Genomic DNA, 27,027 nt, shown 5'->3' on the forward strand with positions numbered 1-27,027 from the left:
ATTATTGTATTCTATTCCAATTTCATTTTAGACTGTATTTTATTCCAATTTCATTTTACATTATATTATATATATATATATATATATAGAGAGAGAGAATAACAGAGTTGGAAGGGACCTTGGAGGTCTTCTAGTCCAACCCCCTGCCTAGACAGGAAACCTTATACCATTTCAGACAAATGGCTATCCAACATCTTCTTGAAGACTACCAGTGTTGCAGCATTTACAACTTCTGGAGGCAAGTTGTTCCACTGATTAATTGTTCTGACTGTCAGGAAATTTCTCCTCAGTTCTAAGTTGCTTCTCTCCTTGATTAGTTTCCACCCATTGCTTCTTGTTCTCAGGTGCCTTGGAGAATAGTTTGACTCCCTCTTCTTCATGGCAGCCCCTGAGATATTGGAACACTGCTATCATGTCTCCCCTAGTCCTTCTTATCATTAAACTAGACACACCCTGCAACCGTTCTTCATATGTTTTTCCCTCCAGTCCTCTAATCATCTTTGTTGCTCTTCTCTGCACTCTTTTTTAATCCCATTCCGTTTTAAATTGTATTTTATCAAATTCCATTTTATATTGCTTTTTATCAAATTTTAGTCATAATTTGTTTCTGGAACTTTATACTTTGATATGGCCCAAGGTCTAATCAATAAAGACTCAATTAAAAAATGGAGTGGGGGAGACAGAAGGGAATTCTGTCTAAGAATCCCATTGGCTTCGTTCCCACGAATTCCTCGGTTTTCCCACCAGGGTTGAGTTTTGTGAACCGTTTCCCCACTTTTACTGTGTGAAAAAATATTCCGTCTCCTGCTTCTCTGCCCCCCCCCTCTGTCAAAGGGCACACAAACAAAACGCCTTCCCACCCTCGCCTCCCAACACAATGCCCTCAGGAACCGATGGGAAAGGTTAAGATAAAAATCTTAGGCATTAAAAAGCAAAGACGCCTAGCTTTCCTCACCCACCCACCCACCCCTGACCCGATTGGCAGAATCTTTCCACCTCTGCTGGGGTTGGGAGTTGTTTACAACATCCTCTAATTTTTCATCCCAAACCAGGGGAATCATAAGATGCCCAGCTAGGAGGAACCAGAAGGAGAAGGCTTGGGACTGGCAATGGGCTGAGTCCTACTGCGTTGTTTCGCCTTCAGAACTTCCAGGGGAAAAGGCAAAAATGATTTCTCCCTTCCCTCCACGAGGATTAAAAAATAAATCTCGTTCGAATGCAGCTCACCAACGGGCCGTCCTGTAAAGATGTCGATAACGAAACCAGGCGTTTGACTTCCACAGAGACTTGAAAACTCATCTAAAATGATTTTAAAAAATGGCAGCAGATATAAGATTGTTCTGTTATTGGGGAGATACAGGTTGACAGATGGAAGAGTATAATTCAAAATTAGCTAAACTTAGTTAAATCCATTGGTAATAGGTATAGTTAAATAAAAATTGATAATGATAGTAATGTATACAATGTTGAGTTGACATGACAAGTAATAATTGGATATGAGAAGGGAAGGTTAGAAATATTTTTGGATTATATATAAAGATTATTAATAACAATAATTATCATAAAAAATCAAAACTATATATACAGTTAAATTTTAACCAATAGGGGGGAAATGCTATGCTATAGGATATAATTAAATAAAGAAAGGATAATGATAATAAATTATATACATGGAGGATTAGAAATCTTTGGTATTAAATATTATGGATGTTTAGCTAAAACAGGATACGAGGACTTAATGTTAATGGAGGATTTTATAAATAAGTAAATGAAATGCCAGCATGCGGTTATGGATTGAATCTTGGTATATTTAAGGATGAAGGGTGTTTAAATAACTGTAGTCAAATAAAAGTGGAGGTATGATGATGTTAATATAGTAAATATTTGAGTTAAGACATTTGAATTAATATGAATTATATTTGATGACAATGGAAGAGATGCACAAAAGCTTTTTGCAACCAGCTGATATACTTTTTACAACATATGTTTGTTTTGGAAATAAATACATAAATAAATAATTTATTTAAAAAATAAAATGATAAAAAAAGAGAGAGGGGAAGAACTTCATGTGAAAGTATGTATATATACATATACATATACATATACATATACATATACATATACATATACATATACATATACATATACATATACATATACATACATACATACATACATACATACATACATACATACATACATACATACATATATATATATATATATATATATATATATATATATATATATATAAAAGAAATTCAATGAAATAACAATGCTCCTTCTCCAGCCAACTCTTAGAGCAACTGTTTAGCATACTTCTCAAAGGCATCTATTTATTGTCTGTATAATAAAATCGTTATTCGGTTCCTGCTCTGCAATATCTTTTTTTTTTTTTAAGAGACCAATATGCCCAGTACGAACCAGTGCTTGGGATGGGGCATTGTTCGCAAGGCCTGTTCCAGGCACGTCCAATGTTGTAAGAACAGCAGCACATTTTTTTGGTCATGTTAAACAGCAGCTCCCCATCGCAGGTTTGATTGTCAACATTGTAGTTCCTGTAGCAGAGGCTTCTCCTCACATCTGCAACAAGGGAGAAAGAAGCATATTAGTGGCCTGGCACCAGGTCCATCCTCCTCCTCATCAATCCTCATCACCACAAAGTCTCTTATCCTGCTGCCTGCCTTTTTCTTTCTTTTTCTTTTCTTCCTGGTTTCCATTTTCTTTCTCTCTCTTTCTTTCTTTCTTTCCTTCCTCCCTCTTTCCTTCTTTCTTTTCCTTCCTTCCTCCCTTTCCTTCTTTCCTTTTCTTCCTTTCTTCTTTTCTCTTTCTTTCCTTCCTCTTTCTTTTTCTTTCTTTCCTGCTTTCCTTTTTCTCTTTCTTTCCTCCCTCCCTCCCTCTTTCCTTCTTTCCTTTTTCTTTCCTTATCTCTTTCCTTCCTTCCTCTTTCCTTCCTTCCTCTTTCTTTCTTTCCTTCCTTCCTCTTTCTTTCCTTTCTTTCCTTCCTTCCTCCTTCTTTCCTTCCTTCCTCTTTCTTTCCTTTCTTTCTTTCCTTCCTCCCTCCCTCCTTCCTTCCTTCCTCTTTCTTTCTCCTTCTTTCCTTCCTTCCTCTTTCTTTCTCCTTCTTTCTTTGCTTCCTGCTTTCCTTCTCTTTCTTTCTTTCTTTCTTTCTTTCTTTCTTTCCTTCCTCCTTCTTTCCTTCCTTCCTCTTTCTTTCCTTTCTTTCCTTCCTCCCTCCCTCCCTCCTTCCTTCCTTCCTCTTTCTTTCTTTCTTTCTTTCTTTCTTTTCTTCCTTCCTCTTACTTTCCTTTCTTTCCTTCCTTCCTCTTTTTCGTTCTTTTTCTTTCTTTCTTTTCTCTTTCTTTCTTTCCTCTTTTTCTTTCCTCTTTCTTTCTTTCTTTCCTTCCTTCCTCCCTCACTCATGAAAGGGGACCACATGACCTGGGACATGGCAACCGACATAAATATGAGTCAGTGGTCAAGCATCCAAATGTAAATCACGTGACCACCGGGATGCTGCAATGGTCACAAGTGTGAAAAGTGATCCCAAGTCATTTTTCCCCCTGTGCTGTTGTAACTTTGGACGGTCACTAAATGAACGGTTGTAAGTCGAGGACTCTTGGGATACAATCTGCTGAGGAAGATCCTTTATGCAACCTCTCCCACCCAGCCCTGCACTTCCCATGCAACCAAAGGCAAAAAACCCACACAGAACAATGTTCTTCCATAATTGCAGCTGGCTTAATTTCAGGATGCTGTATGCAGAATTAATTTTTAGGAAAAAGGACGTATGGCGTTGGTACTCCAATTTTTTTTTTCAACATCAAGAATCTTGGTTGTGTTGTGGCCCTCCAGTGACCAGCAGATCTGGCAGCAGAGTCGGACAGTGGGGAGGTTGGGGAGGAACCTGGGCCAGTCCCGGAGTCTGGGGAAGGCTCTGATGGGGGCTTTGTGCTGGAGGCAGAGAGGGGGCCAGGGCCGTATGCCAGTTATCAGCTGCCTTCAGAGTCAGACATCAGTGAGGCAGACAAACAGCTGGAGCCTGTTCCCAGTGTGCGCATGCGCAGAGTTGCCAGACAAAGGGAACAGCTAAAGAACAGGGGTCGACTTGGGAATAAGGCCACAGGTGGACGATGAATGCCCCCCCCCCAGAGGAAATAAAAGAGGAACGAAAGGGGAGTGGAGTTTGCAGGAGACGATTGTTGGCTTAATTGGTTCGTGACTCTCCGAGACTCCTTGCCAAGTTCTGCAGATATTGGCCAGTCAGCTCTCCAAGCCACATAAGGTCTAAATCCTCCCTCAAAAGACTTTGCTGGATGTGAATGAGCAGAATTCACAGCCAATTAATAAAAGTGGGTTTTGTTGGGACCAGGAGTTTGCTTCATGTTCTTGGGAAGCCTCGGTCAGAACAGGTTGAGCCTTCCTTTGGAGACAATCTTTATGAGTCAGTCCTATCTTTGAAGCCACCTCTTCTCTTTGACTCATTTTTCTGTTCAAGGGAAGCTGTTGCAATCCACTACTGTCAGGGCTGCAAATTTAACAACGACTGTAAAGTTACATCATCACTGATGGAAAAATGTGTTGCTTGCAGAACCATCCAAAATCCCACGAATGTCACTGGGTTTCCTAATCATGAAATGTGGAACATGTTCTCCAGGGGGCCTCAAAACCTTGGCAGAAGAACACAGGCGCAAGTGTGTCCGTCAGCCATTCCTTTCAAACCTTGCTCCATTTATGATTTCATATCCTTCTGGAAAAATATTGGAAGAGGATGCCACATGGTTTTTGGCTTAGCTTTGCTTCTGCATGTTGAGTTCATTTGAGTTTGGAATTTCAAAAAAAAAAAAAAAAAGCAGAAAGGGTAAGGCTGAAACAACATGCCCTGAATCGAAAGGTAAATCCTGAAATAACAAAGGTTTTGCATCTTGAATGAATTCCTTTCTACCTATGCACCACATCTCAGTGACAAAATTAGGGAACTTAACTCTTCCTAGGGGGCTGGAGGAGACTCCTGTGAGTCCCTTGGACTGCATGGGAATCAAACCGGTCAGTCCTAGTGGAGATCAACCCTGACTGCTCTTTAGAAGGGCGGATCCTGAAGATGGAAACTCTAATACTTTGGCCACCTAATGAGAAGGAAGGACTCCCTGGAGAAAAGCCTCATGCTGGGAAAAATTGAGGGCAAAAGAAGAAGGGGACGGCAGAGAATGTGATGGCTGGATGGAGTCACCCAAGCAGTCGGCGTTAGCTTAAATGGACTTCAGAGGATAGGACAGGAAGCCTGGATGAAGGTTGTCCATGGGGTCATGATGGGTTGGACATGACTTCGCAACTAACAACAACAATTCTTCTTAGAACCAAGAACATTATTCACTGCACCCAACTAAGCCACAAAAGATTGCCCAGTTCTACTGAAAATTACCAGATGATTCTGATGATGCTACATTAATAACCATGATATAAGCTGGGAGAGAGCCTTTGTTTTCTTTTTAAATAGATATAGAAAACAAGGTCCATTATTTGCATTTTAATTTCTCTCGTGAGAATTACAGATAATCCTTGACTGACATTCAGCAAAGTTCATTCAGCAAAGTTCACAATGGCCCTTCAAAGGATGACTTAAACTGGTCCACATACTTATGACTGTGGCAGCATCCTGGGGTCAACGTGATCCCCGTCTGTGACCTTGGCTTCCCACAAGCAAAGTCAAGGGGGAAGTGGATTTGCTTAATGACCATCGGATTCACTTAACAACCATGCCAAAAGAGTCATAAAGTCAGGCATGATTCACTTAATCTTGCGCAGCAATGAAGTCAGGCCCCCAATGGCTTAAGTCAAGGATTTGGTTGACAAGTCAACCTGTTCTAGAGATCCCATTGGAAACTGTCTACTCCTACTGACGATGTTACCTAGTTTGGGTAATGAAACGTCTGCAAGAAAACAAGCACGCTCAGAGAGCACCAAGGAGCCCTCAAGCAGCCTACTCCATTGACTGCGCTTCCTTAATGCAAGGACTTTCCTGAGTTACACAAGATGCAATTTCCACCAAAAGAAAATACGCCATCAGAGTTAGATATATTCAGAAAAAATTTGGCCTGCGCAGATAGGCTCACTCTTGAACTAAAAAAATAAAGGGGAATTGGAATACTTTGAAGCATGGAACAGACTTTATCACTGGTATAAGACAAGGTGACAAGACTGGAACAAACTGTAAATAATGTGATTGGACAGAAGGGTAGATTAAGTAGGCTTATAGTTAATGGATGAGATTATTTGTATATAATGGGATTGTATGGTCACTCCGACTTTGCGGTACTGCACTGTTTTAAATGTAAAAACAAATATATCTATATATCTATATATCTATATATCTATATATCTATATATCTATATATCTATATATCTATATATCTATATATCTATATATCTATATCTATCTATATCTATATCTATATCTATCTATCTATCTATCTATCTATCTATCTATCTATCTATCTATCTATCTATCTATCTATCTACATGTTGTATTTGTGCTGATAAATAAATAAATAAATAAAGGGAGACTAGTATAGATCTATTTCAAGCTATTTAGCTCTCATCTCATTTAGTTCAAATCCCAGTAAGGGTATGGCTAGCTGATGAGAGCTAAATAGCTTGAAATAGATCTATACTAGTCTCCCTTTATTTATTTATTTATCAGCACAAATACAACAAAATGTAACAAAAAGGCAACAGTAAAAATATTGGCTTTCTGTCTGGATGGTCTCTTGTGACTAGCCGAAGGACAGAGAATGGAAGTAGTGATCTTCCTCCCATATTTGGGCATAGCGGGGGTTGTAAAATCTAATATATGGTGCGATTTTCACACATTTGACTTTACAAAACACAGGTGCTGCCCTGATTGCATCTTTGTACACACACAAACATGGCAGCCAGCTATTTGCATGTGCACAAAAATGGTGCCCAAGAAATTTCCAACCTGCAAGAGTCCTTACCATAAATCCTGGAGTCAACTTTTCAGTCATTCTCACTATTTGGGGGATAAATGGCTGGATTCCTAAAATATCATGATCTTACCTGAGCTATGCGTAGATTGAAAAGAAACCTACCCAGCTTTCCTGCCTCTCTCTGCTCCAAAGAAAGTTAGGGAAGCAACATGATTTGTTCCAGAGGGATTTTGTTCCCCCCACTCTTTGATCAGATTAAATAAAAACAGTAAACAACTTCTTAATCTGGAAAAAGAAATGGAGGCAACCTTACCCATACAATTATTTCCACCATTGACTTGCAGATAATCCGGAGGACAAATACAAGTGAAATTTCCAATGGTGTTGTAGCAGGTCCCAGGACCACAGATACCAATGTTGGCACATTCATCAACATCTGCAAGGAAAATACAAAACTGGCAGTTCAGACCAACAGCGAAGGAAGGGAGGGTGGGAGGGAGGAATAGAGCATGATGAAGGAAGAAAGGAAGGAAGGAAGGAAGGAAGGAAGGAAGGAAGGAAGGAAGGAAGGAAGGATGAGGGAAGGGGGAGGGAGAGAGGAATAGAGCATGAGGAAGGTAGGAAGGAGAAAGAGATGAATGGATGAATAAATGGATAGATGGACAAAGGAAGGGAGGGAGGAATAGAGCATGAGGAAGAAAGGAAAGGAGGAAGGAAGGAAAGAAAGAAAGAAAGAAAGAAAGAAGGAAGGGGGAGGGAGGAATAGATCATGAGGAAGGAAGAAAGGAAGGAATGAAGGAATGAAGGAAAGAAGGAAGGAAGAGGGAGGAATAGAGCATGAGGGAGGGAGGGAGGAATAGAGTATAAAGAAGGAAGGAAGGAGAGAAGGGATGAATGGATGAATGGATGGATAGATGGACAAAGGAATTATGTATTATGTGTTTCTTTTAATGTTGTACACCGCCCTGAGTCCTTGGGAGAAGGGCGGCATATAAATCTAATAAACCTAAACCTAAGAAAGGGAGGGAGGGAGGAATAGAGCATGAGGAAGAAAGGAAGGGAAGGAGGAAGGAAGGAAGGAAGGGAAGGAGGAATAGAGCATGAGGGAGGGAGGGAGGGAGGCAGGGATACACAACACATTTGTGATTCACTTACCATCACATACTCGTGTATCTTCATTCAAATAGTACCCAGATGGACACAGGCACTGAAAACTACCAAATGTATTGATGCATTTTCCTCCTTGACAAAGTCCAGGCAGTTCTTGACACTCATCAATATCTGTCCAGATAAAATAAGCCACAGCATTTCGTTAGAACCTCAAACCAATAAAGCTTGACTAAGAACAATTGATGTAATAGTAGGATGTCGAGAGAAAGTACACACAAAGAAGGCTCACCTTCCAAAATGACTGTAATAGGATTGGGTCGAAATCCTTCTCCTCCTGGACATAACCGCTTGTAATCAGCTGAAAGGGGAAACCAACATTATTAATCCGGCATTTTTGCTCTGCAAGAAAAGTTAGACCCATGTTGTGGCCCGCGGACAGAGTGAGGCAGAGGAGCAGCTGGAGCCTGTTCCCAGTGTGCGCATGCGCAGAGCTGCCAGAAGAAAAGAACAGCTCAGAAATTAGGGTCGACTTGGGAGTAAAGCCACAGGTGGACGGTGAATGGCCCCTCCCATAGGAAATAAAAGAGAAGTGAAAAAAGGGGAGTGGGCTTTTACAGGAAACAATTTGTTCGTTGGTTCATTCGTTTCAGGAGTGTGAAGATCTGTCCGTGAATCTCAGAGACTCTGTGCCCAGCCTTTCCTTGCACAGCACCTCATTTGGAAAGTATTTACATGGCAGCTTTCCAAGATAGATAAGGCCTGTACTCATAAATATTCCTTTGAAAGACTGTTTGCCAGGCCTTGCTGAATGTGAATGAAAGGAATCCACATTCGTTTAATAAAAAGGGTTTTGTCGGGACCAGAAATCTGCCACGTGCTTTTTGGGGAAGCCTAGGTCAGAACAAGCCATTACAATCTTTTTCTCCTTTCTGCATGCTTCTTCCAAACCCAAACCCTTCAAATCGAAGATTCCCTGAATGAAAGCAAGCATTTCCCCCATATTACACATTCACTAGATAGGCACACATCCTCAGTTCAATTCACTTCATGCTCCCAAATAAAATTTGCCATTCTTATTTTCAAATGCATTTTTTTTTCAAAGTCAACATTGTAGGAGATGACCAAGCTGAGCTCAAGGGAGGGGACAAACGTATCATTAGCCTCAAGTCCCTTTGTGCCCACAAGATATCTAAATCAAGTCCTCCTTGAATTCCATTGACTCTTATCTACCACCAATTTGTTTGACCGTTAGTAGTTCCGATTTTTATAGAGAAGCATAGCATACAATCAACCTGTAGTCACTTGAATAACCTTGTTTCCCGATTTATTGTGCCTGATAGTTCTCCTATAAATAAACTACCTCCCTGTAATCCTGGTTATATTGTGTCTCTTAGGAAGCAAGCAGTTGAAAGCATAAATCAGGCATGGTTTTGCCCTTTTCCATCTCACTTACTTGAATTCACAGCCGGACAGTGTTCACAAGGAATGCCCCAAGCTTTACCAAGGGAACAACAGCAAGAAGCCTTGGAAACCCCGATGCCAATTTCATTACTGCAAGCTGTATCACCATTATCTCCTCGAGGTTTAATTTCCAAATAACAGAAGCCAGAGCGTGTATCTAAAGTAGGAAAGTAGCACATTCTCAAACATCAATTGCAAACGTTTTAAATTATCAATTATCAGGTGTGTGTATGTATGTATGTATGTATGTATGTATGTATGTATGTATGTATATGTATATATATATATGTATGTATGTATGTATGTGTGTGTGTGTGTATGTATGTATGTATGTATGTATGTATGTATGTATGTATGTATGTATGTATGTATTTAGTGTCACAACGCCTGGTATGCCCAAATATGGGAGGAAGAAGACTGCTTCCTTTCTCTGTCTATTGGCACGTCACAAGAGACCATCACAACAGAAAGCCATTATTTTTAATGTTGCCTTTGTTACATTTGTGTTGCATTTGTGCTGATAAATAAATAAATAAAGGGAGACTAGTATAGATCTATTTCAAGCTATTTAGCTCTCATCAGCTAGCCATACCCTTACTGGGATTCAAACCTGTGCTGTATTACATATTAAGCAGTTGTGTTAACCACTAAGCCACAAGGTTCTCCTCCTTATCAGCTGAGCCAGGGAAGTGGGTATGTATTTAGTGTCACAACCCTTGGTATGCCCAAATATGGGAGGAAGCAGACTGCTTCCTTTCTCTGTCAATCGGCTCGTCACAAGAGACCATCACGACAGAAATTTATTTATTTATTTATTTATTTATCAGCACAAATGCAACACACACACACACACGTATGTATGTATGTATGTATGTATGTATGTATGTATGTATATAAAAGAAACAGACATTATGATATCCAGAACTTTTAAAATATATTGCTCACTGAGCTTTCGTTAGTCACTGCTAACATTGTCAGAGTGTAAAAGCCATTAAAGAGATACCTGCCTTTATACAATGTTAATCAATTTGGCCCTTACGCACCTGATAGGCCCATCCACCCGCTTCCCACCTGTGATTAGCTTTGTCGTTTTTACATAAGCATGTTAATTGATGCTCCTATTCCTTCCTCCCTTATCGAACACAGCAGCTTACCACAACATTACTTACCAACGCAGCCAACACGAGTTGGGTTCAGTTCAAAATCTGGGGGACATTCACAGTTATAACTGCCTTCGGTGTTGAGGCAAGTGCCACTGATACACGCCGTGGGATCTGCACATTCATTGATATCTGCGCAGTGGGGGGAAAAAAAGGCAACATTAACCTTCAAGTCAGCAAAAGACCCTAGTGCTCATTTAACAAGGACACTAAGCTAGCTAAACTCACGTTCTAATCACAAGCAGAAATGTTCAGTGTAACTAACTTTATGGATATTAGAGACTTTTAGAACAGCAAGCTTAATTTGACACTTGGTGAGTTTTACTTTCTTTGGATTTAAAAAAAAATGTAAAGAAAGTAAAGTAATATACAATAGGCAAAAAGCCAAAAATGGATTTTAAGAAAGTAAACATATCGGAGTTGGGTGACTGTAAGAAATATTTAAAAATAATAATAACTAGGAAAACTTACTTGGGAAGTGGCTGCAAGTGCCCAAGAAACATCTGGGCAATGCCCTATTTGGTCAAATTAACTAAATAACTAAAGTCCTACTAAAAGCCAAACTCCATTTTTTAAGGTTTCGGAAATGTATTTAAATGCAAGAGTCAACTTTAGCTGCTCAGCCATTTTTCCTGAAATAGTGGAAACTTGTTTTTGGTGGCTTATAGGAGCACTGATTATACCAAAGTTAAGACGGTTATTAAATTGGCCAAACTATTAAGTTACCTGTGCAGTTCCCACCACTTCTGTCCAGTTCATATCCTGTATTGCACTGACATCGGAAGAGGCCAGGAAGATTGTGACAAGTTCCCAAAACACAGAGGTTGGAGAGGGAGCACTCATCAATATCTGTCATGAGAGAGTTGAGAAGAAAGAGGAGAAGGTGATTAAATTTTTGTCGACCGAAGGAAGAATTAAAAGCCACAGCATGAACATCTCTGGGATCATTTTCCTTTTATGAAAATGACAACATTAGCTGTGTTGGTTCAAACTTTGTGCACCTGTGTACAACATCATCACACGGTGTTCTTCAAACCTTAGCAGCTTTAAGAGGGGTGGACTTCAACTCCAGAATTCTCCAGCTTTGCCGGCTGGAGAATTCTGGGAGTTGAAATCCATGCCTCTTAAAGTTGCCAAGGTTGAGAAACGTTGCCATAACACATATGCAAAAGACTGTGGGCTTAGGTCACCATGATGAAACACTGCTTCTTTCCTTCTGCTTTCCCTGCTGACTCTGAAACGTAGAATTAAATCACCCCAAAATTAAAACCGAAAGCAGATGAATGCAAGGTTTCCTTCTTCATTAACTACATGTATAAATCTGTACAAATCAATCACCGTGAAGCCCAATCCTCTCCTCTCCAGTGCCTTGTTCTCTTTCTCCCATTGACCTTTGCCTCTAACCGCCATAATTTTAATCTTCTTTAATTTTCTATGAGAAAGGGTGGTTTTTCTCCCATCCAAAGAATCTGAAGGAAATTAACTGATGCTCTGTGGGAGTACCAGGGAGTGTCTTACTCTTTAGTCTTCCCAAAGGCATCAGTTGTGCTGATGTCTCCACTTATTTCCCTTCTTGGAGACATGGAGAATTAACAATTACGTCTACATTTTCATAGACCCACCCAATATTCCCTTTTTGGTCATGACCAAATATTTTTGTTCAGATACAAGTTGGAGCATATGAGAGGATCACTCTTTATGGCCAACTGTTTATCTCAATATCATACAACCCTTTTTTCCCCCTTCATGCTTTTACAAGAATTATTGTCTTGATATACATGACGTGCTATTATTCTTGGCAATCCAAACGCAAAATTAACGTAACTGCTAAGATGAACAAGGCCAAAAGGGATACTCAATTACAGCATCTCTGTAACTCTTTGCTCTCTTATTGTTTGCTCAAGGAAAAACCGCGGTTTCAGTATGGTTTTTAACAGTGGTGGGATTCTAAAATGTTAGCAACCGGTTCTCCGCCCGGTTGCTGGGTGGGCATGGTTATGGTATGTGTGGCCTACTTGGCCATCTGCACCACGGTGGGCAGGGGAGTTTTCCCCCTCCCCAGGCTCTGGAGGCTTCCAAGACTCCAGGAGGGCAAAACGGCCTCCCCTGGGCTCGGGAGGCCCTCCAGAAGCCGAAAACAGGCCCGTTTCCGGACTTCCGGTAGGCTCATTTTTCACCGGAGACTCTGGAGGCTTCCCTGATTCTCCAGGAGGGCAAAAACAGCCTTCCTTGGGTTCAGGAGACCCTCCGGAAGCCGGAAACAGGCCTATTTTCAGACTTCTGGAAGCTCCGATTTTTGCCCTCCTAGACCCTCTGCACGGCCCCTGCATTTACCTGGAATCCAAAAGGGGCCATGTGGAGACTCCTGGGAGGGACAGGTTGGTGCAGGAGGGGGTGTGGCGGGTCCTTCAAACCGGTTTACCCAAACCGGTGCGAACCGGCTCAATCCCACTACTGGTTTTTAACTGTATTTTAATCTGTGAAGTTTTAATGTTTTTAATTTTGTTACTTGTTTTATAACTTGTAAGCTGTTCAAAGTCACAGCATAGGATAGATTGGCAGCATAAAAAATGTTAAAATTAAAAAAGACAGCATCTACATTTTGGGAGATTGAGAGTATGGCAAAGGAGTGAACTATGGGGGTTCACTATAGCTACCTTCTGCTTTTCAACCTCTATTCCAGGGGTCTCCACATTGACCACTTTAAAACTTGTGGATTTCAACTCCCAGAATTCTCAACCAGCATGGCTGGCCCAAGGAATTCTGGGAGTTGAGGTCCACAAATCTTAATGTGGCCAAGGTTGGATGGCTGAGGAATTCTGGGAGTTGAAGTCCCCACATCTTAAAGTAGCTAAGGTTGGATGGCTGAGGAATTCTGGGAGTTGAAGTCCCCACATCTTAAAGTAGCTAAGGTTGGATGGCCGAGGAATTCTGGGAGTTGAAGTCCCCACATCTTAAAGTAGCTAAGGTTGGATGGCTGAGGAATTCTAGGAGTTGAAGTCCCCACATCTTAAAGTAGCTAAGGTTGGATGGCTGAGGAATTCTGGGAGTTGAAGTCCCCACATCTTAAAGTAGCTAAGGTTGGATGGCTGAGGAATTCTGGGAGTTGAAGTCCCCACATCTTAAAGTAGCTAAGGTTGGATGGCTGAGGAATTCTGGGAGTTGAAGTCCCCACATCTTAAAGTGACTACGGTTGGAGACCCCTGCGGATCTCCAACTGCCAATCTTGGCAATCTGCAATATTTTCTAAGGCAGGATGTCTCTTGTATGGATGCATGATAGGAAGGTAGAAAGGATAGATCAAAAATTAAAATTTTCCTTCCAAGACAAAATCTTGACTTCGAACCTTAAGAAGGCAAACCAAGAAGGCTATTGTCTAAGTGAGATTGTTTAACTGCTTCATTTACTCAATTACCTTCACAAGCTTTTCCATCGATGCTTGGCAAAAATCCCATATCACACTCACAACGGTAACCCCCGGGTGTGTTCAGGCACTGACCATTTCCACAGAGGTTGACATTTTCAGAACACTCGTCAATATCTAAAAAGTGAAAAGAGTCCTTTTAGTTGAAAATGCATTCTATACCTTCCCTACCAGTTCGCAAATGTGAGCAGACGTGCACTCGCTTCGCTCACTCACGCCACCTCCATGCATACGCACAGCAGTGGTGGGTTCCGCATCCTGTTGCAACCGATACAGTTGCAACGGGGCCGGGCATCCTCCACGTGAACTCACACAATGCACGCATGCATCCTACCCTCCAGCGACGTCTCCGCAATGCTCCAGCTCCTCGGCAAAGTGTCACACAGGCATTGTACGCGCCGTGCACATGGGCGGAAGCACCAAAGAGTTTAAAGACAGGTAAGGATGATGGGTGGGAGAGTGGGCCCTCCGGAGCACCATACCGGAACGGTACACGGTGCTCCAGGCAGGATCGGTACACCCGTACCGGGGCGAACCACTTACAACCCACCACTGATGGGTTCTACCACAAAACCGCGGTAGACAAAAGCGCGCTCGACGAAAGCGCGTACGTGACGTCATCACAGCGCGACGAAAACATTGCGCTGTGAGCGGTAAATTTAAAAATAAAGCGAAAACCTTACCCTAACCCCCCCAAACCTAACCCTAAACCTAACCCTAAACCTAACCCTTAACCTAACGCTAAACCTAACCCTAAACCTAACCCTTACCTTTATGTGAATCGGCTTGCTTTAATTTTATTTTAATTTCAATTTAATTTATTTTTAATTTTTTTCGTCGTGCTGCTGATGACGTCAGGTACGCGCTTTCGTCGAGCGCGGTTTTGTCTACCGCGGTTTTGACAGGTCACGTCACTGATGCACACGCGCTTTTGATGAAAAAAAGGGCTAAATGGTGTGCCATAGAGCTGGGCAGGGGTGGCAAGGGCCACTGGCGATTTCCGCTACCACTTCGGGCAAACCAGGGTGAAACGGTAGAATACCGCCTCTGATTCTATCTCCTTGCAAACAACTAACTGGGGTTAAGAATTTCATATGAAATATACAGGTGGAGGAAGGATTGTTACTTTTAAAGAAGTAAAACCACCTCCAGTGACAAGTCAACACGTAGCAGAATATGGAATACTTTTATAAAAAAAATATAGCATGTTTTATCTGATTCTGAAAGTCAAAATAATTTGGAGCCAGAATTGGAAAATAAGAACTGTTACTATTATGCAAAACGTCATACATAACTCCAGTCATAGACATTTTGTTATCATGAATGTGTTACATAAAGAAAAACAGATCTTGTTTAAAATTTGGTGGGATATTTTATCTGCCAAAAAATGAAGGAAAAAAAAGCTTTAGGAAAATCCATGCTTCACATGCTCAAACTCCTGGGTTCAACATCAGTTTCTCTAGGATTGAGTTGTTTGCTTTGTTTTAAGATTAATGGCAACAGCTTTTAGACTTATATACCACCTTATAGTGCTTTACAGCACTCTCTGGGCAGTTTACAAATCAGCATATTGCCCCCCCCCCAACAATTGGGGTCCTCATTTTAACCACCTCAGAAAGATGGATGGCACAGCCAACCTTGAGTCGGTTAGGATCGAACTCAAGGCTGTGAGCAGAGTTTGCCTGCAATACTGCATTCTGTCAGAGTTTTGGCAACATACATACAGGAGCATAACACAGCACACAGCACACAGAGCCTTAGTACAATTAATAGTGGTTTGTATACAAAATATAAACAGACATGTACATGCAGAGATAAATCCCTTACCAGCTATGAACACGAGAGAAAGTGAGATACACAGTGAGTGATAAAACGCCCTTTAATACACACACACACACACACACACACATAGGAGGTCCACACAAGTAAGTATGTATGTATGTATGTATGTATGTATGTATGTATGTATGTATGTATAGAGAGAGAGAGAGAGAGAGAGAGAGAGAGAGAGAGAGAGAGAGAGAGAGAGAGAGAGAGAGAGAGAGAGAGAGAGAGAGAGAGAAAGACTTGTGTGGACCTCCCATCAGAGTGTTAAAAGGGTTATACTATAGCTGTAATGAATCAGCCTCATTGCATCAGCTTACCGATTACAGCTTACAACCTTTCATCAACTGGCAGCTATTAAATCCTCAGTACCTTGACACATTCTAACCACTGCACCATTAGGCAGGGCTTAGCATATTATGTGAAAATATTCTCTCTGAAACCTGGGAAAATATGTTATCCATTAAAGCATCAGATTCCCCTAAAAGCTCACCTGTACAGATCAATCCAGTCCCGGTATAGCCTTCTTTACATAAGCAACGATATGATCCCGCCGTGTTCTTGCAATCAGCATGTGGGCTACACTGGTGTGTGCCATTGGAACATTCATCCAGATCTGGAGAGGACAAAAAACAGCATTAATGAGAGAAACATCCTCAGTTATCTGTGCAAAGATCATGTGTGCACAAGATTAAAAAGAAAAACTCTAGTAGCGCAGATAACCCTCGACTTACAACCTTATAACAAATGTGTGTGTGCGTGTGCATGCGCGTGCATGTGTGCGTGTTTGTGTTCCAGCATAACTCTGGAACACCCTGAGCAATTTCAACCAAACTTGGTACACAGATGACTTACTCTCTGGAAAAAAATACTGTGGGGGTAAGACACCCCTAACACCTCTTGGAGTTTTGTTAAGATGCAGCCTGTTGTGCCTTTAAATGGCTTCTACTGTACGGGGCAGTGGAGTTGCCATGGTAACGGCTTCACAGTACTCCATAAGGGGACTCCCTCTGGTAAGGGGGAAAATCCAACATTAGAAATTATGTTTGGTCTGGACATTTTCCCACTATAAATAAATACCCAGGCAACGCCGGGTTATCGGCTAGTTATAAATAAAAACTGGACTGAATTCCTTTGGTTCTCGAAAACAAAGTAGAAATAAGTTTAGATTTCTAAAAAAAGGATAAAATGATTATTTTAAAAACATTTGGGCAACGATACAAGAAACCTGAGGAAGGATGACTTCCTTTTCTACACATTTTCAAGAAAACGTTAAGTAAACATCTGTAAAAGGCAACATCGATGTGTGTTTTTGATACCCAGATTTGGCTTTGATGCTTAAAAGAGTCGCTTTCAGATGACAAACATATCCTTTATTCCATGGGAAAGGGATGTAAGTCTAAGTTGTTTAATGACAATTTATTTCACTATTGAGTTGCAGGCTGATTCAGATCGTCTGTTGGGTATGGGTGTGGGGTGTGCGGATGTGTGTAAGGAAGGAAGAGGGAGGAAGAGTTGTCCAAACTCACCTGTACACTTGATCCCATCTCCTAGCCAGCCTGGTTTGCAGCCACATTTAAAGCTACCAGCTGTGTTTGTGCAAATAGCGTTCCGGTCACAGTTGTCAGCACCGATTTCACACTCATTTATATCTGCGGAAACAATGGACAAAAATGTCAACAGCAATGCACGTACGTTTCCTCCTTCATATAAATATCGCAGGGTCAAAGGCTCTCCCCCCCTCACTTGATTTCTTGATTGTGTGGGAAGAAGAAGGCCAATTTGTGGGTACAAAGACAAGCCAAGGTTGTATCTAGAACAGGAAAGGAGATTCCTCCAAAGAATATGATATGTTCCATTGATTACACTGATATCTTGCCTTTCCTTCGGGGGCCCAAAGATGCATACATAGCACTCACAGCCTTCTGTTCTTCCCAAAGCATAAGAGAACATTCACACAGTAACCACAATCTTGCACAGAACTGGTTGTTCATAATACTTCTGGTCTTGTTTTACGATCCCCTGATAATTCAAACGAAAGGATGAGATGACCTGATCCCTCATCTCTGTCTTTCTCTGGAGGGAACAAATGAAACCAAGAGGGGTGAAGGACACCCCTAAAAATGAAAGAAACTTGGCAGATCTCAACATGCCTTGTCCATCCCGCCATCTTGACAATTCGTCTTATTCAGCAGGCCTATTTTTATTGTGTACTGGTTTTGCCAAAGGGGTAAGAGGAATTTAAGAGTGGTTTTTTCTTCTTTCAAACGGCCAATTGGCTCTCTTGATTATTCCAATCCAAATAAAATCTTATTTCAACTCCCCAGCGTGACAAACAGAGACTCCTTTGTGGGCTGTCTGGTTCTCTGAGATCTCGGTACTATCTGTGAGTCTGCCGCTCAGCGTGACTGAAGATACCCAAAACTGACTCCAAATATGAGCCATATATTCACTGAATTAACTAAAGGCACCCCAAAAAAAGGGGGTGAGGGAGAATGGTGCCAAGACTATATAAACATTTTTTTCTATCGGCTCTTTCTCCGCCAATCTTGTTTTTCAACAAACCTCTCCTTTGAGAAGTTTGAAGCTATGGCTCGCCAAGGAAAGCAAAGATTCCAGTTTAAGGCCGTCCTTACAGCCAAACAGTTTTTCTTACTTCTTCTTACAACCAGAACAAATGTCTTCTTATCTATTTAAGCAACTTCCATTAAGATGATGCAAACAGTTTGCTCTGCTTTTCCTGCCACTTGTCATCACACGAAGAGGAGATGTAATGGCCTGAATCACTATAGGTTTCAGTCCCAATTCCACCCATTTTAAGAACGCTTAAAGGTGGGTCTACAAAACTGTGAGTTTGCACACTAGAGACATTTTAATCTTTGGAAAAAAAATGTAGCCGATTGTATCTTTTCCCCTAGGGGAAACTCAACTGGGGAGAGGCAGCATTTTCAGCAGAAAAAGATATCTCGGAGGGAAATTGTAAGAAACACCACACCTTCTTCATTTGCAGTCTTTTATTTGAGTCAGCAGTCAGCTGTGTTTTACTCAACCACAGGAGCAAAGATGCAACCTACAGAAAAGAATTGTACGCAAGCTGGGATCACTTGCTAGCCTTCCAGCAGCAACTGTAAAGTGGTTTACACACACCCAGTGTTGGGATTCAGCCGGTTCGCACCTATCCGGGAGAACCGGTTGTTAACTTTCTAAGTAGTTCGGAGAACTGATTGTTGGAAGCAAACTCCTTTTGTTTTTCTCCATTTTACAGGGCCAATCCTGTAAGGAAGGCAGGAAGGAAACATTCTGGTGTTGTTTCTAGCCTAATTTTGATTGCCCTGATTACAGAAATTGCCTCTCTGGTTAACCCTTATTCCATTGTAACAGCTAAGGCAAAGCGCCCATCAACCTGAGTGATGTTGAGTTGACCACGCCTACCCAGTCACATGACCACTGAATCACGCCTACCCAACTGGTCATTAGGGCAGAGAACCGGTTGTTAAATTATTTGAATCCCATCACTGCACACATCCCTGATGCCAAGTAGACTCCTAACATCATACTCATGAAGATGACCCACATACACACAGATCCTGTGGGCACAACAATTTAACTGGATAAAAGGAGGCGTTATCATCCAAATATTCCAACTTGCAGGATCTCCAGACAGGCTGCGGCTCTCAAGGTTAAAACCATTTGGGGTGAATTGCCTGAGGGAATAATTCTTTTCCCCACTTCTGAAACTGAGAAGTCTTAGGGAGGTTGTGCAAAAAAAATGAGACTTCTCTTAGTGTATTGCTTACATTTTGTTCCCCGGGCCACATGAGACTGGAGTAAACAGAGAGCAAAGAGGAAGGAATAGGCAATATGGAGGATGGTTGCTGGAATTGGGTATTCTAGTTTAATGAAAAGAAGGACTCGGGGTGACATGACAGCAGTATTGCAGTATTTGAGGGGCGGCCACAAAGAGCAGAGGTCAACCTATTTACCAAAGGACCAGAAGGCAAGAAAAAGAAACAATGGGGTGGAACTAATCAATGAGAGAAGCATCCTAAAACTAAGGACAAATTTCCCAAAAGTGAGAACTATTAATCAATTAATCAACTATTAATTATGACTGCTCCATCACTGGAGGTTTTCAAGAAGAGATTGGAGAACCATTTGTCTGAAACGGTATAAGGTTTCCTGCCTCCAAGGTCCCTTCCAACTCTTTTATCCGGTTAAATCTCCCCATTCTAACCATGACAGTGTCAATCCTGCAGATATTGTTTCTGCACTGATCAAGGGGAGTGGGGGGAGGAACCCTAAAAAGTGCCAACTTTCCCATTTTCTTGGCTGTCATTGGAAGTCTTGGGAAATGACCACTGATCTAATGACTTGGCTCAATCGTGTAGTCTAAATACTATTTGAGGTGTTGTTGCCCCATACGATCTGCTGGGGAGGGGACTCCCAGCTGGGGAGGGGGTTTGTCTTGACTTGAAGCAATTTATCTGTTCAATTTATTGAACAGATGTTGTTTTGTAACCAGGCCAAAAAAACCATCTTTGCCAAACGTTGCCCTTTAACATACTGCCTGAAAAACTTTAGGAAGGATGGAGAAATGAATACTCTTCAGGAAAAGGATTATTCAGGAGAAGGTTTCTGGTTCAATTGCTGGGTAAAATGTGTAGGTCCCAAGGTGGGGAGGTAAAAAATCTTCCTCTGAGAGTTTGGGAATGGCTGCCAGAAAACTCCTATCCTAAGATTAGATCGTTTTCCTAGGAGATTCCCAAAAGAGTTGGATTTGAGATGAGCTTTGAATGCACTTTGTATCGTTTGCATTAGGTATCTCACCAGGAGCCAACAATTGTCTCTTGAGTTCTCAAAGCAGACCTGAAAAGGTCATAATCAAGTTTTTTTAGGAATTGAACAAAGAAGAGTTGAGGAAAGTGGTTAGACTACAGATGTACTTCACGGAGTAAAAGAAGAACAGAGTTGGATGGGACCTTGGAGGTCTTCTAGTTCAGCCTCCCGCTCAGGCAAGAGACCCTATGCCCATGATGGTGATCCTATGGCACAGTGGTAGGATCCAGCCAAAACGGACTTACTGGGCCCACCGGAAGTTGGAAAATGGGCCATTTCCGGCCTCCGGAGAGCCTCCAGGGGGATGAGGGGGCATTTTTGCCCTCCCCAGGCTCCAAGAAAGCTATGAGCGTGGTGCAGGGAGGGCATTAAATTACAGTGGGCATGCGCGCGTGTGCTTTTGGCACCCAAGGTGAGAAAGATTCACCATCACTGCCCTAGACCATTCCAGGACAAGCGGCTGTCCAGTCTCTTCTTAAAGACCATCAGTGATGGAGCACCCACATCTTCTGAAGGCAAGCCATTCCACTGGCTGATTGTTGTGTTAGGACATTTCTAAGTTCTAAGGTTGCTTCTCTCCTTGATTAGTTCCCATCCATTGTTTGTTGCCTTGCCTTAATACAAGGCATGAGACAGCTGACATGCAAGCTAAGACTTGAGGAATACTTTTCCTATTTCTTTCAACTTCCTGCTCCAAGCCTTTTCCTTGTTGCATTCTTAATATGCACATACCTTAGCTGACCTACTCCACTTTCCGTTTCAGATAATTGAACATGACAGCATGAATGCAGCCAACATAGCTTGTCATAAGTAATGTACATCATGGCTCAAAACACAGCATTTCCCCTAAGCTCGGCCCACATACAGTACTTATTAAGAATGGAAGCAAAGAAGAGAGAAACTGAAAAGTTCTAACATCTGCGTGGAATGTAAATGCATGTCGGTGGGTGGATCATGCACTCGGGGAAACGGCAGGGGGGTGGGGTGGGGTGGGTTGAGGAGGAAAAACTTGTTTACTTCTTAAGATGGAAACAATCGGTAATGACAAGGGGGGGGGATGAAATATGTCGATGCAACTTCAAGCAAACTCCCAGAATCTTACGCAATGGTTTCATGAAAGAAAGCGCTTGTGTGAACATTTTTGCAATTCTTAAAAGCGGAGCTGAAACATGTTGGCCCAGCAGCAAGAGGGAAGGAAGGAATCCATCCCCTTCGGTCAAGCAATCCCACACAAGGGTTCACTCTTTAAAAAACTTAAACGCCGTCTTTTGGTGGGGTCCCCTGTCTGAGAAACGGAAACCCAAGTTCTTGGCACATTTTCGGAGCATGGAAACAGACTGCGGACATGGTCCTTTATGACATTCGAGCAAAGGAATTTGGACCACTGGGATAAAAAGCATGATCCCTTCCCCTCTATTGTAGGCTTTCCAAGGGCAGCTGCAAATACTGTGTTGACGTTCAGATGAGCACTAAAAGGTGCACACGTGGACACACACACTAAGACAGCCGCAAAACGTGAACACAGGATTCAAATAATTGCACTTCTTTATTAGACTGGCAACCATACGGGTTTGCAATGAGAGCATAAAACAAGAGTAACCTCAACCCTCCTAGCTGGCAATGAGTAAAAATCCTTGTGGTTAGTTTCCTCCATTCAAAGATTGCAGAGCAGCCTAGGGATGTGATGGCAAACCCTATGTCACCTGTGCCCAAAGTGGCATATGAAGCCATGTCGCCTGGCACATGCGCCCTTGCCTGTTGGTCTTCTGGGTTTCTAGCATGCATGTGCACACAACAATCAGCTGTCCTTCACGTGTGCAGCAGGTGCAGAAAACCAGTGTGGACATGCCTGCCAGCCAGCTCAGATGTGGGTTCCTACCAGTTCGCACCTATTCGGTAGAACCGGTTCGTCAAATCTACAGAACCGGTTAGAAGAGGTTCCACCAGTGGACCCGGAAAGCAGGCCACACCTACAGAAGAGGTTCCAAAAAAATTTGAAACCCACCACTGGTCCTTGATTATGATTATTCTACACTATCATGCTCCTATTTATAAAACTCAGTGCCTCTGTGAAAGGTAAGGATGACTACTGCGTTTGTGGTGCAATCAGAACACTGCGTGTGTTGAAGTTGTTTTAACGCAAACCAAAGATGCCTTTTAAAAAACACAAGTTTACATCATATTCTTATGCATGCCAGTGCTGTGGGTGAGGTAATTTAAGGTGGTTCTGACAAGTGTCGTCGGCATCTTCATATCCGGTATGAATGGGCGGCAAGCCACTCCCATCCGGTCACATGGGTGGCAAGCCACTCCCACAAAGGAGGCCACACCCATATCCGGTATGAATGGGCAGCAAGCCACTCCCATCCGGTCACATGGGCGGCAAGCCACTCCCACAAAGGAGGCCAAACCCACAGAGTAGGTTCGAACAATTTTTGAAACCCACCACTGGGCCAGCTGATTATCAGGTGTGCATGTGTGCCAGAACCCGGAAGTTCGGCTTTTCCGGAGCACAGCTCCGATGAGCATTCTGTGTGCATGTGTGACGTTTCCACATGACCTTTTCAGCACTTGGTGCCAAAAAGATTAGCCATCACTGGCCTAGGGTGACTGATGGCAAGGCTCCTTAGATGTCTCAAAGCAAGCTACAATTTGGAATTCACAGAAAGACAGACTGTACTGCCGAAATAAAGAGAGAAGAAAAAAAACACTGATGTGTTGAACAACTGATTAATTAAAGAGGTGGCTGTTGGCAAGCCTGACATGCCCTCAAAGTAAGGGGCCATTTGTAACAACAGAAATAAAAATGGATTGCAGAAATAAAAATCTTGATTGATGGAAAATAGGCAACATGCTGAATAACTGATTCATTGAGAAGGCAGATGGTGGCAGACTTCGTAGATGCTTCAAAGGAAAGGATACCGTGTTTTCCGGTGTATAACACGCACCAAGATTTTGAAGAGGCAAATTTTTTAAAAAGGTTTTGCACTCTGCAGACTTCCCAAAAAACAGACCGTTTTTCACAAAAATGGGCCCGTTTTTTGCCCCCCAAAAAGGGCATGCATAGCCTTTGGAAGGCTTCCAGAGTGCTCCTGGGGGCTGGGGGGCCACAAATGAGCAAAAATGGCGTGTTTTTCACTCATTTCTGTCCCCCCCAGCCCCCAGAAGCCTCCCAAAGGCTATGCAGGGCCATTTTTGCAAAGGGGGTGGGGTTTCTGGAGGCCAAAAATGCTGTATTCAGTGTATAAGATGCACCCAGATTTTCACCCCCTTTTTTGAGGGGAAAAGGTATGTCTTATATTTTGAAAAATACAGTAATTTGCAATAACAGAGATAAGGATGTATTGCAGAAATAAAGACCTTGACACAGAAGGAAAACAGACAATATTTCAATAAGGCAAAATCTGTGTCTTTCACAATCCAGCTCATCTTAAATTAATCCTACTATGGCAGGCGTTATTACATCAATGCAGATGAGAGCTTAGAACTATACGACGCGTGGTGGTTTTTAAGAACCATCACACCCTCCTAGGTAAAAACTTACCTGTGCAACCCGTTGTCCCTTTCTTTCCAGAGTAACCTATTTCACAGTGGCAGATGAAAGAGCCTTTTGTATTCTCACAGCTTCCGCTCAGGCAGATGTTTGGATTCAGATCACATTCGTTAATATCTGGAGAGGACAAAGAATGTTCATAGGTTATAAAATGTGATTTAATGCTTGACTCATATGTACTGAAACCAAGACTCATTAACGAAGAAGGAGCATTATAAATTTGGCAAGGAAAAACTACAGCCTATTTGGAAGTAGGTTTGTTTAGTTTTTTGGGGGGGAAGCTGGAGTTTAAACAGGGATGCTGAACTCTATCCCCCTCCCCAAGTGTATTAACAAGACAACAATTGCTGCTGTTAGATCATAATTGTTTACGCTCCCCGAAAACATTCTCAAAATGGTGGGCTGGTGCTGTGTTTTTGTCTTGTTCAGTCATAACATCAACAGCATTATGATCTAAGGATCCATCTGTGTATGTCAGGGGTCAGCAATCTTAAACACTCAAAGAGCCACAAAGGGTCCTAACCGGAAGCCCCCACCCCACCCCGTTCAATTCTGGAGCCAACTGGAACTCTGGTTCCCCCACCATAGAGTCTCCTCCTAGAATGGCATCCTTTTCCCTCTGCCTGTCCTGACCAAAAGCCCTATCAATTCTGGAGCCAACCGGCGACAGGGAGCCACAGCAGAGGGATAAAAAAAGCCACATGCAGCTCCAGAGCCACAGGTTGCAGCCCCCTGATGTATGTAGACATACACAGTGTTCTTTATGCTATTTTTTATCATCTCCATATACAAACTTCCTAATAATGCACAAATACATTATGTGACTTTTCTATCAAACTCCAAACCTCTTCGTGTATGCAGAAGGACAAGGCCTGCACTAAAAAAATCTAAAAATTGGGAAATCTTGTTCCTTTTACAAGCCATCACCTCTGAAGAGTTACTTTAATGCAAGTATTTCTCAGATTACCTTACTTTATGCTATATTTTTTAGGGGGGAAAATGTAGCAGAATTCTCCGGATTTCAGTCTCAATAATACACAGAAAGTCTACAGATGTGTCACAGTGGGATTACCTGAGAGGCCTTTAATTATTTTATGTGCCAAGAAATAGATACATGTCTGCATTCAGTTAAAGAGACTTTGAGGTACCACTAAAAATTAATCCACAAGTAAATGAGTCACTATTAAGTGATACGTCAATGTGTAGTAGCAAAACCAATTGATTCAATCTCTATTTCTAAGCTAGTTCTTCGCAGGTGTAGTGGATTACAAATCCCAGAATTCCCAACCAACGTGAGACCTGCTTCCTGGACATCTTGTAAGTCAACACTATCTGGATAAAGCCATTCAATTATTTATTAAGTTTCCACCCAACATAACATCATCAGGTGCCAGTTTATCAGGTACCAACATGGATGTTGCTCACTTTGGGTGACGAAACATCTGCAAGAAAACAACCAAGCTCAGAGAGCATCGAGGATCCCTCCTTTCAACCCTGAGCTACGAAGGCCCTCCTTTATTGCTCTGACCTCCCTGATCCTTGATGGATACCATAAACTACGTTCGGCTTTCATATGAAAGATCTGCTTCTGGCTTCACTTTGGGAACTAATCATTCTGTCTCTGATTCTATCCACAAGACAGACTCAACCGACAACAAGGTTAGGATAACAGATGTTTTACTTGCCTAAGCAAGTCTTCATGTCTTCGGATGTCATGAAGCCATCATAGCAAAGACACCTGTATTCTCCAGGGATATTAGTGCATTGGCCACCATCACAGATGTTCGGGTTGTTTTCACACTCATCAATGTCTAAAAGAAAAAGGTAGATATTCGGAGTTAGTTGTCTGCTTTCTTTCTGTCTCACAACCAAGTGAAAAATTGTACAGGGAGAATCTGGTCTTTGCTCACAGGTATCCACCTAGGAAAATCCATACAATTTCTTTTGGACTATGACAGGGGTGTCAAACTTGCCGTGTCACGTGACGTATTGGGACTGTCTCCCCCCTTCGCTAAACCAGGCGGGGGCGGAGCCAGCATATGACACATCCGGCCTGCGGGCCGCGAGTTTGACACCCCTGAATTATAATGTTTTATTAAAATATCTGTCAATTCTGCATATTCTCTTTTTGATTAACTCACCTTGCATTACTTGGTATGTACAAATTCTCTGGACCGGTGCTTATGATTAGTCATTGTGCACTGACATTAGATATAAGAAATTCCATTTTGTGCAAGTATTACTATCTGTGGCAAGATGGACAGCCAATAAATTAGATGGATGGATGGATGGATGGATGGATGGATGGATGGATGGATGGATGGATAGATGATAGATAGATAGATAGATAGATAGATAGAGAGAGAGAGAGAGAGAGAGAGAGAGAGATAGATTAGATTAGATAGATAGATAGATAGATAGATAGATAGATAGATAGATAGATAGATAGATAGATAGATAGATAGATAGATAGATAGATAGATAGATAGATCTGTTTTATTCTTTTTAACTCAGTCTTTTTGAATCTCTGGAATAATTTCTCAGGATTTTCCCTGTTAAGGTCACCGCATACCAGCTGAATATCCAAAACTTTGCTTGGTTACTCAAAAGAAATGTTTGCAAAACAAAGATTTGGTCTGAGATTCTCTTCTCTTTGGGAAAAAATAAAGGGTGTAACTCATTAAAAAATGAGTCTATTGTGGCTTTTAGGAA

The 27,027-nt window shown here is 42.0% G+C and overlaps 1 protein-coding gene across 1 annotated transcript in view; it reads right to left on the minus strand.

The window, feature by feature from the left end:
* FBN1 (fibrillin 1) overlaps positions 1–27,027 on the minus strand; it is a 217,169-nt gene that overhangs the window by 46,696 nt on the left and 143,446 nt on the right. The window contains exons 32-44 of the mRNA XM_087704207.1: positions 26,001–26,126; positions 24,307–24,432; positions 17,456–17,578; positions 16,420–16,542; positions 14,094–14,219; positions 11,405–11,527; positions 10,688–10,810; positions 9,511–9,675; positions 8,347–8,415; positions 8,103–8,228; positions 7,261–7,383; positions 2,425–2,583; positions 1,228–1,299 (exon numbers count right to left, since the gene is read on the minus strand). Of these exons, the coding sequence (XP_087560333.1) occupies positions 1,228–1,299; positions 2,425–2,583; positions 7,261–7,383; positions 8,103–8,228; positions 8,347–8,415; positions 9,511–9,675; positions 10,688–10,810; positions 11,405–11,527; positions 14,094–14,219; positions 16,420–16,542; positions 17,456–17,578; positions 24,307–24,432; positions 26,001–26,126 (1,584 nt within the window). The remainder of the gene's footprint in view (positions 1–1,227; positions 1,300–2,424; positions 2,584–7,260; positions 7,384–8,102; positions 8,229–8,346; positions 8,416–9,510; positions 9,676–10,687; positions 10,811–11,404; positions 11,528–14,093; positions 14,220–16,419; positions 16,543–17,455; positions 17,579–24,306; positions 24,433–26,000; positions 26,127–27,027) is intronic.

The sequence above is a fragment of the Thamnophis sirtalis genome, unplaced genomic scaffold, assembly GCF_051295495.1.
Source record: "Thamnophis sirtalis isolate CommonGarterSnake01/CBP01778 unplaced genomic scaffold, rThaSir2_p1.2 scaffold_2, whole genome shotgun sequence".
NCBI classification, from domain to species: Eukaryota; Metazoa; Chordata; class Lepidosauria; order Squamata; family Natricidae; genus Thamnophis; species Thamnophis sirtalis.